Here is a 15,000-nt window from a genome sequence, read left to right as displayed (position 1 = left end):
GATAGTGAATAACTCATAGTGGATACTTAAATAATTCATAGTGGATAGTGAATAACTCATAGTGGATAGTAAATAACTCATAGTGGATAGTGAATAACTCATAGTGGATAGTGAATAACTCATAGTGGATACTTAAAGAACTCATAGTGGAAACTTAAATAACTCATAGTGGATACTTAAGTAACTTATAGTGGATAGTGAATAACTCATAGTGGATACTTAATTAACTCAGTGGATACTTAATTAACTCATAGTGGATACTTAATTAACTCACAGTGGATACTTAAATAACTCATAGTGGATAGTTAAATAACTCATTGTGGATAGTGAATAACTCATTGTGGATAGTGAATAACTCATAGTGGATACTTTAATAACTCATAGTGGTTACTTAAATAACTCATAGTGGATAGTGAATAACTCATAGTGGATACTTAAAGAACTCATAGTGGATACTTAAATAACTCATAGTGGATACTTAAGTAACTTATAATGGATAGTGAATAACTCATAGTGGATACTTAATTAACTCATAGTGGATAGTGAATAACTCATAGTGGATACTTAATTAACTCATAGTGGATACTTAATTAACTCATAGTGGATAGTGAATAACTAATAGTGGATACTTTATAACTCATAATGGATACTCAAATAACTCACAGTGGATAGTGAATAGCTCATAGTGGATACTGAATAACTCATAGTGGATACTTAAATAACCCATAGTGGATACTTAATAACTCATAGTGGATACTTAAATCATAGTGGATACTTAAATAACCCATAGTGGATACTTAATAACTCATAATGGATACTCAAATAACCCATAGTGGATACTTTATAACTCATAATGGATAGTGAATAGCTCATAGTGGATACTTAAATAACTCATAGTGGATACTTAACTCATAATGGATACTTAAATAACTCATAGTGGACAGTGAATAACTCCTAGTGGATAGTGAATAATTCATAGTGGATACTGAATAGCTTATAGTGGATACTTAACTCATAGTGGATACTTAAATAACTCATAGTGGATACTTAAATAACTCATAGTGGATAGTTAATAACTCATAGTGGATACTGAATAACTCATAGTGGATAGTTAATAACTCATAGTGGATACTGAATAACTCATAGTGGATAGTTAATAACTCATAGTGGATACTGAATAACTCATAGTGGATAGTTAATAACTCATAGTGGATACTTAAATAACTCATAGTGGATACTTAAATAAGTCATAGTGGATAGTTAATAACTCATAGTGGATAGTTAATAACTCATAGTGGATACTGAATAACTCATAGTGGATAGTGAATAACTCATAGTGGATACTGAATAACTCATAGTGGATAGTTAATAACTCATTGTGGATAGTTAATAACTCATAGTGGATACTGAATGAGTTGTAGTAGATACAACAGTTAGGTATTTTAGAGCAATTGTAAGTGGGTAAAATGATCGGTGGAAAAGACGTGGGAATATTTTTTTTAAATCATATTTTTTATGTAAAGATGACATCATCAGGCTAAACACATCAACCCAGTTAGCTTCAGTATTGCTGTGTAAAGCTCCCAGCCATAAGAACGTAGGCACTGGTAGTTGTTTATTGACCCGTCACAGTCACCTGTTACTGTCCGTCCCATTCCAAAAGACCGGACTGTCGTAATGGGAAGTTCAGGAAGGTTCGGGAATGTGAAGGGTCTGCTTTTTTGTGGAATGCCGTAGTTCCCGAGAAATAACCCTGAGCAGTCGGGGCTGGATTATTGGCCTGCTGTTTATTGGTGTTGAGTGATGAGATGAATGACGGACGTTCTGCTGCATCTGTATCGTCCTCCGTATGAGGACAGACAGAAGACCGATCTTTTAACTGAAGAGCCGAGCACATGCTCCTCTTCGTGTGTGTGTGTGTGTGAGTGAGTGTGTGTCCTGTGGCGGGGCTGCCTGTAGTCATTAGGCAGTAGTTTGATCTCTCAGTGTTGGACGGTGAGTGAACTGCAGTGCGGTGCTGAAGTGGCTTGGAGGAGGTTGAAAGGCTTGGGGGAGCTATGGCTGAGTGTGTGTGTTTGTGTGTGTGTTTGTGTGTGTTTGTGTGTGTGTGTGTGTGTGTGTGTGTTCCGGTCTACTCAGGTCCAGTCTTTGGGGGACTGGGGTTCTGAGGGTCCTACTGAGGGACGAGGCCCCCTACAGGCGAGAAACCATGGACCATTTAGTGCTGCAACCACTGAGGCGCAATCACTTACTCTCACAAAGGTTATTCATTCATTCACTCATTCATTCAGTTGTTCGTACATTTATTCGTTTGTTAACTCATTCATTCACTCATTTGTTCATTCATTCATTTGTTAATTTATTCATTCACTCGTTCGTTCATTTATTTGTTTGTTAACTCATTCATTCACTCGTTCGTTCATTTGTTTGTTTGTTAACTCATTCATTCACTCGTTTGTTCATTTATTTGTTTGTTAACTCATTCATTCACTCGTTTGTTCATTCATTCGTTTGTTAATTTATATATTCACTCGTTCGTTAATTTATTTGTTTAACTCATTCATTCACTCGTTTGTTCATTCATTCGTTTGTTAATTTATTCATTCACTCGTTTGTTCATTCATTCGTTCATTGACTTGTTTGTTCATTCATTCGTTCGTTAACTCATTTATTCACTCGTTTGTTAATGTATTCATTCACTCGTTTGTTAATGTATTCATTCACTCGTTTGTTCTTTCATTAGTTCATTAACTCATTCATTCGCTAGTTCATTTATTCAGTCATTCATTCTGTCACTACCTGAATTATTCTTACTTACATCACTTACATACTAATTCATTCATTCTCTCTTTCACTCGCTGATTCATTCACTTGTTCATTCAGCCCCTCACTGATTCAGTTGTTTGCACATGCTTGTCCATGCTGTCGTTCTTGATTCATGTACCTACAAGCTTTTTCATTCATTCATTCACTCATTGTTGAATCCATCCATTCAGTCGTTCATTCATTCAATCAGTCACTGATTCAGATATTTGCACTCATTCATTCATTCACTCATGATTCATTCACATTCGCACTGATTGAGACTTTATCCTGCCCACTAATTCATTCATTCATTCATTCAACTCTTTAATGTAGGGATTCATTCACTTACTCATCTACACATTCTCATTTATTCAGTCACAAACTGAATCATACACACTCACTCATTCATTCTCTAGCATTCACTCACTCACTCACAGGGCTGTAATTACTGATGAACACACCCTGTCACTTGTTCACTCACTCGTGCTCATTCATTCATTCATTCATCCACTCACTGACTCACATACATATTAACTCCTTCACACTCTCAATCATCCATTCCACCACTCCCTCATTCTTGATTAGCCATTCATGTGTTCACTAATTCACTCGTTCATCCACTCACTCACTCACTCACTACACTTTAACTCATTTACACTCTGAATCATCCAATCCATAACTCCCTCATTCATGTCACTAGTCATGTGTTCACTAACTCACTCATCCATTCACCCACTCACTTACTCATTCATTCATTTTTTTCACCCACTCACTGACTCACTCATTAATTCATTCACCCACTCACTGACTCATTCATTTATTTATCCACTCACTTACTCACTCATTAATTCATTCACCCACTCACTGACTCACTCATTCATTCACCCACTCACTCACTCATTCATTTATTCATCCACTCACCGACTCATTCATTCATTTACCCACTCACTGACTTACACACTCATTTACCCACTCACTGAATCATTCATTCATTCACCCACTCACTGACTCACCCACTCACTGACTCACTCACTCATTCACCAACTCACTGACTTACACACTCATTTACCCACTCACTGAATCATTCATTCATTCACCCACTCACTGACTCACCCACTCACTGACTCACTCACTCATTCACCCACTCACTGACTTACACACTCATTTACCCACTCACTGAATCATTCATTCATTCACCCACTCACTGACTCACCCACTCACTGACTCACCCACTCACTGACTCACCCACTCATTCACCCACTCACTGACTTACACACTCATTTACCCACTCACTGAATCATTCATTCATCCACCCACTCACTGACTCACTCACTCACTGACTCACCCACTCACTGACTCACTCACTCATTCACCCACTCACTGACTTACACACTCATTTACCCACTCACTGAATCATTCATTCATCCACCCACTCACTGACTCACTCACTCATTCACCCACTCACTGACTTACCCACTCACTGACTCACCCACTCATTCACCCACTCACTGACTTACACACTCATTTACCCACTCACTGAATCATTCATTCATCCACCCACTCACTGACTCACCCACTCACTGACTCATTCATTCACCCACTCACTGACTCGCTCATTCATTCATTCACCTACTCACTGACTCATTCATTCATTCACCCACTCACTGACTCACTCACTCACTGACTCACTGACATGCACATTAACTCATTCAGACTGTCAATCATCCGTTCCACCACTCCCTCGTTCTCGATTAGTCAGTCATGTGTTCACTAATTCACTCGTTCATCCACTCACTCACTCACTCACTCACTGACTCACTGACTCACCTGCTCCTTGTCTCCTTTCCTCTCAGCCTGTATTCTCTCTCTCTCTCTCTCTCTCTCTCTCTCTCGGCCTCATTTTTCCTGCTGCCTCTTTAGTTTTTGTTTGTTGCACTTTTGTAATTACGTTAATGTCTCTTCCATTTTTTATTTTTAGTATTTTTTTTTTTGTAATCATCATTTGGTTCCCGATCATCCACACACACACACACACACACACACACACAACGTTATTAGCCGAGCGCTAATCCTTTGCGGAGTGCCTCTTCCCGGCTCCTCGCCGTTTCAGGTGTTCCTCATTTATCTTTGTTAATATTTTCTCCTGCGTGCCAGCTGGGTACCGGTGCCAGCCGGCTCCGAAATTGGGCACGGGGGCCGCTGCTCGCCGTTGCTGTTGAGGAAGCCGATGTAGCGCGGGCCTGAGCGGCTGTAAGGGCTGAGCAAAGCAGCGGCCAGCGTTACCGCTACTGGGGTAGTGGGGTGTCGACCTATACGGCATATGGACAAAAGTATTGGGACACCTGCTCATTCCTTGCTTCTTGCCACTGTCTCTACTGTCCAGGCTGAAGAAAGCTTTCTGCTAGATTTCAGAGGAGGAGCATTGCTGTGAGGATTTGATTGCTTTCCGCTCACAGGAATATATGGCACGGTGCCATAGAGTCCATATATATAAATATATAACTATACGTATATAGATGCATTTATTGTATGCATTATTCGTTCTGACGGTCATTCCTGATTGGCCGAGTGCAGCCATGGGAAGCTCTTAGTTGTTGTTTTGTTGTTTTTGTGTGTTTTTTTTTAGTTGCCACGACAACACAGAGCTTGAGAACCCGTCCCGGAGACAATGAGCCACTTTTGTTTTAGCAGGAGCCCCTTCACCCCCTCCCATGGCTCAACCCACCCCCCCACCCCCCTCCCTCACCCACCTCCTTATGCCACTCTGCCACTCGCCTCCCTCCACTACAAGTCTGGGGATGGAGGGTGGGCGGGCAGGCGGACAGTGGGGTGGGGGGGTTGGTATGAGGGGAGAAGGGCGGGGGGGCAGTGACTTTATTTAAGAATTTAAGACAAGGTCTCTTTTGTTTTAACATGTGAAAGGCGGCGGACCCAACAACCCCCCCCCCCCAACACACACACACACACACACACACACACACACTCTCCAGTCGTCGGGACGAGCCGGCCCGGCCTGGCCCGTAATTGGCCTATTTAGGCCGCTTTGCATGTGAATGGCGGGCTAGCGGAGCGTTGCTAAGTCTGTTGTGAGAACTCCCAGTGATTGGAATTCAGATTAGACCCCAAACACTTTTCTCTACTTGATCAACTACACTAATTAGCCCCCCGCTCCGGCCGGCAAGTTAACTCCGGAAAGTTTTTCCTTTTTTTTTCTTTTCCGTAGGATAAGGGGTGGAGGGAAGGGAACGTCTGTGAAGGAAGTTTTGTCTCGCACCCGCAGACTCACACACTCAGACACACACACACACACTCACTCACACACACACACTTTTCCCCCTCTCTCTCTTTTTTTTCACTCTTTTGCTCGGTGTCTCTTCCGAGCGCAGCCCTGGCTGGAGCTATGTCCCGAGCTGCCCGCTCCTCCTTTCCGCTCTGCTCCGGGCAGTGATAGCAGCGCTCCGCGGGACGGACGCAGTGTAGCTAGGCTAATGAAGGGATGTGCTTGCTCTGGGTAAGTGTGCAGGAAGGCGGCGGTGGGAGGGGGGCGGTGCTGTGTGATATTCCGTTATTTCCACTTGTTGAATTTTTCAGATTTTTTTTTTTATTATTCATAATAATTTACGGTTGCGAGTTACGAGTTTTTCGTCTCGTGTCGGGGTGTGTTTTGTTTGGATTTTTGAGAACAACAACATGGGGAAACCAGTTGTCACGAGCTTAAAGGACTGTTATTGTTGTAATTTACTTCCGAATAAATACGGAATGGGCTTATTCCGCATTTTAAGAATGGGAATTTCCATTTCCCACTTTAACCCGCTTCACCAGTTTCGTACCGGGTTGCCATGTGTGGGGAAAAAGCTGGACAGTCGCACTTTCTGATTTCTGGTTTTCCGGATTTTCCACCGTTATTCCGAAATATACAAGGAATTTTCACATTATATATATATATATTATCCACTATAATGTCCAAGAAACATGAAAAAATGTGTGTGTTTGTGTGTGTTTTCCGCAGCCGGGCCTCATGGGAGGGGAGATGGGAATGGTCAGTCCCGGGACGGTTTCGCCCACCAAGCCGGGCTCGCAGTACTACCAGCATTACGCCGCCAATCCCCGCCGGAGACCACTGCACAGCGACTCAATGGGTGAGCTCTTAATGATCTTTATCATCATCGTCGTCACTATCACGGTCATCATCATCATCATCATCATATCTGCCCCCCCTTTGCTTACTCCACGTGTATACAGTATATTAGTGCTGTAAAGATGCAGTAACTGACTTATTCAGCATTCAGTCCCTTTAGCTGATACATTTACAGCACTCTGATCTACACACATTTACAGCAGTCCGATCTACACACATTTACAGCAGTCTGATATATACACATTTACAGCAGTCCGATCTACATACATTTACAGCAGTCTGATATATACACATTTACAGCAGTCTGATATATACACATTTACAGCAGTCCGATCTACACACATTTACAGCAGTCCAGTCTACACATATTTACAGCAGTCTGGTCTACAGACATTTACAGCAGTCCAGTCTACACATATTTACAGCAGTCTGGTCTACAGACATTTACAGCAGTCTGATCTACACACATTTACAGCACTGATATATACCCATTTACAGCAGTCTGATCTACACACATTTACAGCAGTCTGATCTACACACATTTACAGCAGTCCAGTCTACACACATTTACAGTAATCTGATCTACACACATTTACAACAGTCCAGTCTACACACATTTACAGCACTCTGATCTACACACATTTACTGTAATCTGATCTACACACATTTACAGCACTCTGATCTACACACATTTACAGCAGTCTGATCTACACACATTTACTGTAATCTGATCTACAGACATTTACAGCAGTCTGATCTACACACATTTACAGCAGTCTGATCTACACACATTTACTGTAATCTGATCTACAGACATTTACAGCAGTCTGATCTACACACATTTACAGCAGTCTGATCTACACACATTTACTGTAATCTGATCTACAGACATTTACAGCAGTCTGATCTACACACATTTACAGCAGTCTGATCTACACACATTTACAGCAGTCCAGTCTACACACATTTACAGCACTCTGATCTACACACATTTACAGCACTCTGATATATACACATTTACAGCACTCTGATATATACACATTTACAGCGGTCCGATCTACACACATTTACAGCGGTCTGATATATACACATTTACAGCACTCTGATATATACACATTTACAGCGGTCCGATCTACACACATTTACAGCGGTCCGATCTACACACATTTACAGCGGTCTGATCTACACACATTTACAGCAGTCTGATCTACACACATTTACAGCAGTCTGATATATACACATTTACAGCGGTCTGATATATACACATTTACAGCGGTCCGATCTACACACATTTACAGCAGTCCAGTCTACACACATTTACAGCAGTCTGATATATACACATTTACAGCAGTCCAGTCTACACACATTTACAGCAGTCTGATCTACACACATTTACAGCACTCAGATTTTTTTCTGCATAAGTTTAACTGCGTATTTTTATTGTTTGGCTTGACGAAACACAGGCTAATCCAAAACGAGCGCATTACTGATTACCAATACTGATCGATAGTGGCTTATTTTTCATAATAACATTTTTACTTTCATGTAGTTTTATTATCAGTACAGAAGTTAAAAAAATGTAAATACATGTAAATGTAAACTTTAATTTTGCAGGGTTTTTTTTAACTGAACATGCAGACAAGTACAACACAAACAGGTTCAGCACAGGGGATTTTAGGAGCTGGAGTGAGTGGTTATAATAGAGCACTGGACACCATTTATGTGATGTCACAGATATTTATATTGTATAAAGTTATATATATATATATAGATAGATAGATAGATAGATAGATATATAAACAGATAAATAGACAGATGTGTGTGTGTGTGTGTGTGTGTATGTATATGTATTGGCAGACTAACTATCTATTAACACTAACTATCTATTGAAAGTGTTTTTTCCTTCCCCTGTAAAGTTACAGTTTTATCAGTATTAATAATTCTGTTACTGAACAAACAGGACACATTTGATTTATTAACGTTTTTCTTTCTTTTATAAAAAAAAAAACGATTTTTTTTATATTTGAACCGGACTGAATTGGAATGTCATCAGATGACCTCGTATCTTTCAATGAAACTCACAAAAAATACTGTTGGGCTATTCATGATGACATTTAGATACAATATAATAAACAAATACTAATTATAAACAAAACTGCTTCGTTTAAAATGAAATTGAGGTAAGAAATAAACATAGAGTTTTGAAATAGCAATTTTAATAGAAAAGGGCCGAAGCATTTTTATTGGCCTATTCATCATGAAATTAGGAGCCAAAAAAAGGAGCCTCTGCTACATTTAAAATGATGCCAGAGTGAAAACAGTGGATTTACACAAATAGCAACTTAACTTAATCCTTTTGTCATTTTGTCTAAAAGTCATTTCGGAGCATTTCCACGGGTCCATTCATCATGAAATATGGATACAACATTCCAACAACAAAACAGCAGTCCGATATAAATTATGAATTATGAATCGAATTGTTCAAAAATAGCATTTTCTACAGGAGAAGGAAGTAAAACACCCCGACTTTCAGTGGAGGATTTTATTTCATGCAGTTCTGGAGCATTTCTATAGCATTTCTATTCTATCGTGAAATTTTGACATTTGCATAGAAAATCAAATAAATAATTTATAAACAATTTATAAACAATATATAAATATATACATAATTTAACTCATTAAAATACTGGCTTTATTTATTTATTATTTTTCTTATTTTTTTATTTGTGTGAACATTGGAAATGGGCTGAATTATTCCTAAATAAAAATATTTAGTTAATTATTATTTTTTTTTAACATCATTTTTTAAGTAAATAAACAAATCAGGCGACAAGGTTCTCCAAGCAGCTAAAATTCTTTTGTCATTTCTTATGAAATGAACACACACACACACACACACACACACACTCTTCATACAAAAACAGACACCAAAAAATATCTGAGGATTGTTTTTAAGAGCCGAGCTCTCAGTAAACAGCCTTACTCCTCTTTTATTCCCCCCCGACCTGTGCTGGAGGGCTGTGGTGGGGGGCCCTCGCCCGCTCTGGCAGGGTCACCTCTCATCTGGACCGGGTTACGGACTCATCACTCTCTCTCTCTCTCTCTCTCTCTTCCTCTCTTTGCAGAAGTCCAGACCAAGAAAGTGCGCAAAGTCCCGCCGGGCCTGCCCTCCTCTGTAAGTCCCATGCTTTCGCTTCTTTTTCTCACTTTGGTGGGCTGCCGGCGGTGGTCTCGCCTCTGAGACCTGTTTAGGGGTCAGCTGGGAGCCTGAAACCTCACTCTGTCTGTGTGACATCAGTGAAAATCTCCAGGATCTTGTGCTGAGTTCCGTAATACTGACCTCGGCCCCCCGTCACGCAGGATGTCTGGACGCATGGCCGCAAATAGCTGACCACTTTGAACACACACACGATCGCGGTTTGGTCAAATGCAGATATCCTGCCTTTTAAACCTCGTAATCCTTTGGACGCTTTCAAAGGTCAAGGGGATGACTGTTGGCTACAGCAAGTGTGTGTGTGTGTGTGTGTTGGGGGATCTGCGCAGAGGCTTCATTTGCTGCTAACGATGCTTGAATGTATGGCTTGTCGCAGCAAGCCTGTGTGTGTGTGAGTGTGTGTTGTTGGTTGGGGGGTATGGGCACTGGCCCAGCGTCGTCCTTCAGGATGACCCCATCATTTAAAGCGGTTGTTTGGGGAAAAATCTCATCTGCACAATTTACCACGAGACAGTTTGAAGCCGTCGTAGTTTCGCACGCAAGCTACGAAGCTAATGTAGCTAACAGCTAAAGGAGCTTAGCATAGTGCTACGTTGGTTTAATAAGCGAACATTCAAATGATCCTTCGTTAGGTTTAATGAAAGAATTATTACATGAACTTTATTTATATATTATAAAAAGATAACATTCATAAAACATGTGTTCTTAAACTTAAATAAGTTAGCACTGTTACATAAAAGTTAAAAAAGTTATAATTTATTAATTTACATAGATTTATATTCATAAAGATCAATAAGTTAGTATTATTAATGTGACAGGAATTTCATTCGTATATATATATTAAAATGTTAACATTCATAAAACGTGTGTTCTTTAACTTAAATAAGTTAGCTGTAATACTGTTTCATAAAAGTTAAAAAAATTAAAATGTTTTATATAGATTTGTATATAAAATTTACATCGGTTTGTATTCATAAAGTTCAAGAAGTTAGTATAATTAACATGACAGGAATTTCATTCGTACATTTTAAAAAGTTAACATTCTTAAAATGTGTTCTTAAACCTAAATAAGTTAGCACTAATACTGTTACATAAAAGTTTATAAAGTTACAATTCATTAATTTATATAGATTTGTATTCATAAAGTTCAATAAGTTAGTATTATTAACATGACAGGAACTTCATTCGTACATTTTAAAAAGTTAACGTTCTTAAAGTTACATAAATTTGTATTCGTACGGTGAAATAAGTTTTTCCTACAGTTAAAACGTTAACATTCATAAAGTTACATATATTTTTAGTCATAAAATGAAACAAGTTTGTGTTATTAAACATACACAAGTTACGTAATGGTAATTCACAAAGTTTAAAAAGGTAATATTCATAAAGTTACATGCATTTTTATTCATTATGTTAAAAACAGTTATATCGCAATATTTGTAGATACATCACACAGTATCAGACGTTTTTTACGTAGCATTACGTAGCAAGGTAGAGCTGATGAAGTTCACAAGTTGACATTAATTGAGTTTTGAAATGTTTAACAACAACAACAAAGTTAAAAGATTAGCATTCATACAATTAAGAAGTTAGAACTAAAATTCATAAAGTTAAATTAGTTAGTGTTATCGTTATGATTAGTATAGTAAATACATGGAAAAGTTGTAGTTAATGAAGTAACATTCAGAATATTAAGTAACAGCATCAATAAAGTTATATCATTTATTATAAACAAGTTAGCATTCATGTTAAAAAGTTTGCAACACACAATTTCAATTATTTAATAAGTTGAAATAACTTTGCAAAAGTGAAGTTTTTAAGCATTAATTAAGTTGCCCAAATTAGCATTTATAGGTAATATGTTAATATTAATAAAGTTTAAAAAGGCAGAATTAGTAAATAATTGAAGTTAATTGTTAAGTTAAATAAATTGACAAAAAAATAGGTTAACTTGAAGTTAATAAGTTAATACTAATAATAAAGTTAATAATAAATTAATAAAGTTAACTAATAAAGTCGCAATAATAAAGTAAACTAATTTAACGTTAAATAAAGGCATGAATTAAGGTAATTAGCATTAATTAAGTCCATGCACTGGATACTACATGGCTTTAGCATTATTTATTTTTTTCTTCCCTGATCTCCGTTCCTAAAATAACCCCCAAGGGGAATCTTTTTGCAGAAAAGATACTTTCAGTTTATTTGGCTTGTATTGGTTTTAAACGGTTCTTTTGGAACCATCTGGAGCACATCATGCTTGTGAGGCTCATTGTCAAAAATGTCGCTAAAAATAGCAGAAAAACGGAGAAGCAGAATCACGGACTGTGCAGCAGTGTGTAGCGGCATGTCAGACGGCGTCGGGAGGGTTTCTGTAAATTCCGGCTCACCTCAGACAGGCCTCACGGGTCAGGGGAAGGTGGACATGTGGACGGAGTTATGGTGAGGTGCAGTGCGGCGCGGCGGCCGAGTGCGCGGCAGGTGCTTGGGCGCGCCGGGCCGCTGCACTAAAAATAAAAGGGTCTGTTTAACAGCTCGGGACGGAGATCCAATATGTTCCATTGTGTTCAGCTCTCGGCTTTTTCACAGGGGTGTTTATAGAGGGTGCACCTTCAGCCCTGCCGGGGTGTGTGTGTGTGTGTGTGTGTGTGTCGGTAGCGCTAACGGTAGTGCCAGGGTGGCACGGTTTGGGAGGGTGGGTGTATTGTGTGTCAGTGTTTTTTCTTAACGTTGCTTAGATCAAGTTCGTTTTCACTTTTCTTCATCATCATCATCATCACGAGTCATTTTATGAAAAATTGGCACTACAATTTTCCCCCATTATGTTATTGATGTTGTATTATTCTGATAGATTTGCTTTTCAATGAAAGGTACAGTGTTTTAAATGAATTCTAATATATGTATAAATGTGTTATTTATTGAATTTAGATGAAATATGTACAGAGGTTATGGCACATGTTATACATAAAGCCATGAAGTTAAATCATTTATTATAAACAAGTTAGCATTCGTATAGTTAATATTAATAAAGTCTGCATTAATAAAGTGAAATAACTTTGCAAGAACTTGATAGATACTTAATTGTTACCATAAAATATGGTAACAATAATAAAGTTGAGTAAAGGCATTAATTAATTGCCCAAGTTAGCATTTGTAAAGGTAATATGTGTAATATTAATAAAGTTTAAAAAGTCAGAATTAGTAAAGTTAAATAAATTGACGAAAGCTAAGTAAAGGCATTTATTTAAAGTTAAATAAAGTTTTATGTTATAAATGTATGTTATGTATGTTAAATTGTGTCTTATATGTGCAAAAAAAAAGTAATTTTTTACATTCCTCTGTTTACACAAAACATCAGTAAATCACATTCAACAAAACAATGTATCTATATAGGGGCGTGGCCACTTTTGCGCTTTTGAGTCCAATTTTTTATGATGAATGGGCCAAGATTTCATACCAGACGTCTTTTTATTACGTATCATTTGCATGACTACTGACGCTGATATTTTAATGTTATTATAACACCCCACATTTTAGCTTTATTATACGTTGATTTTCCCTAATATTACACTATTTCTGTCTTTCTGTCTACCTGTCTATCTATCTATCTATCTATCTATCTATCTATCTATCTATTTATATATCTGTCTGTCTGTCTGTCTGTCTGTCTATCTGTTTGTCTATCTGTCTGTCTGCCTGTCTATATATCTGTCTATTCATCTGTCTGTCTGTCTGTTTATCTATCCGTCTGTCTGTCTGTCTGTCTATTTATATATCTATCAGTCTGTCTATCTATCTATCTATCTATCTATCTGTCTGTCTGTCTGTCTGTCTGTCTACCATTCTATCTATCTATCTATCTGTCTGTCTGTCTGTCTGTCTTAATATCTGTCTATTTATCTGTCTGTCTGTTTATCTGTCTGTCTGTCTTCCTGTCTATCTATCTGTCTGTCTGCCTGTCTGTCTGTCTATCTATTTATATATCTATCAGTCTATTTATCAATCTGTCTATCTATCTATCTGTCTGTCTGTCTGTCTGTCTATCTGTCTTCCTGTCTATATATCTGTCTATTTATCTGTCTGTCTGTTTATCTATCTATCTGTCTGTCTGTCTGTCTGTCTATCTGTCTGTCTATCAATACCCAATTTCACAAGCTTGTAGAACAGTGTATGGTGGCCGGACCCTCAGAACCATCATCACTCTGTAGCTGTATGTTCTCCTGCAGAACCGTGATTAAAAAAAACAACACAGAGGTTTTTCAAACGTATGGAGCCACGACCCCTAATTGACCCCCGGAGGCCGATCTCGGCGGCGTCTGCAGGAAAGGCGTGTGGTTGTGCGGGCGACGCGTTTGTGGAGTTAATTTACTTACGCTACAATTACGGCGTCACCAGAGAGAAACCTTGGAATAATGCAGTAATCAAAAGGAAATTAGTTCGCGTCAGGCGGCGGGCGGGCGAGCAAGCGGGCGGGCGAGGGAGTGAGTGAGTGAGTGAGTGCGTTCCGTCCTCAGAAATATGTTTTCTCCCGCTTTTCTGTTTATTTTTGTTTATCAGGTTTTATGGCGTCGGCCGCAGGAGTTGGGGGTGAGGGGGGTGAGGGGGTTAAGGGGGGGGGGCATGAAAGAGTTTCCGCCGCGAGCGAGGCGCTCTGAGTTTGATTGGGGCGATAAAGAAAGAGTGTTACTCTCCATCTTTTGTCCCCCAATTCTCTCTCTCTCTCTCATGCTCGCTCGCTCGCTCGCTCGCTCTCTCTGACTGCTGGGGACAGATATCCTTGACTAAACGGCTAAAAGTTATTGTGGTTTCTGCTCGGAAAGCTTGTTTATCTCGGAATATCAAACGT

At 38.8% G+C, this 15,000-nt stretch overlaps 1 protein-coding gene across 8 annotated transcripts in view; it reads left to right on the top strand.

The window, feature by feature from the left end:
• The window catches only part of LOC140539458 (transcription factor 4-like), a 240,173-nt gene that overhangs the window by 136,696 nt on the left and 88,477 nt on the right, over positions 1 to 15,000 (top strand). For 6 of the 8 annotated variants that reach the window (XM_072662171.1, XM_072662170.1, XM_072662175.1 and 3 more), the window contains 2 exons: positions 6,815 to 6,944; positions 10,069 to 10,118. In XM_072662171.1, coding sequence (XP_072518272.1) covers positions 6,815 to 6,944; positions 10,069 to 10,118 — 180 coding nt within the window. Of the gene's footprint in view, positions 1 to 2,238; positions 2,263 to 6,121; positions 6,317 to 6,814; positions 6,945 to 10,068; positions 10,119 to 15,000 lie in introns of those variants that run through there. The other 2 variants (XM_072662177.1, XM_072662176.1) reach the window with 2 other exon arrangements.

Source organism: Salminus brasiliensis, chromosome 18, assembly GCF_030463535.1.
Source record: "Salminus brasiliensis chromosome 18, fSalBra1.hap2, whole genome shotgun sequence".
NCBI classification, from domain to species: domain Eukaryota; kingdom Metazoa; phylum Chordata; class Actinopteri; order Characiformes; family Bryconidae; genus Salminus; species Salminus brasiliensis.
The sequence above is the reverse complement of the archived record's forward strand: the minus strand, read 5'-3'. Positions and strand labels throughout refer to the sequence as shown.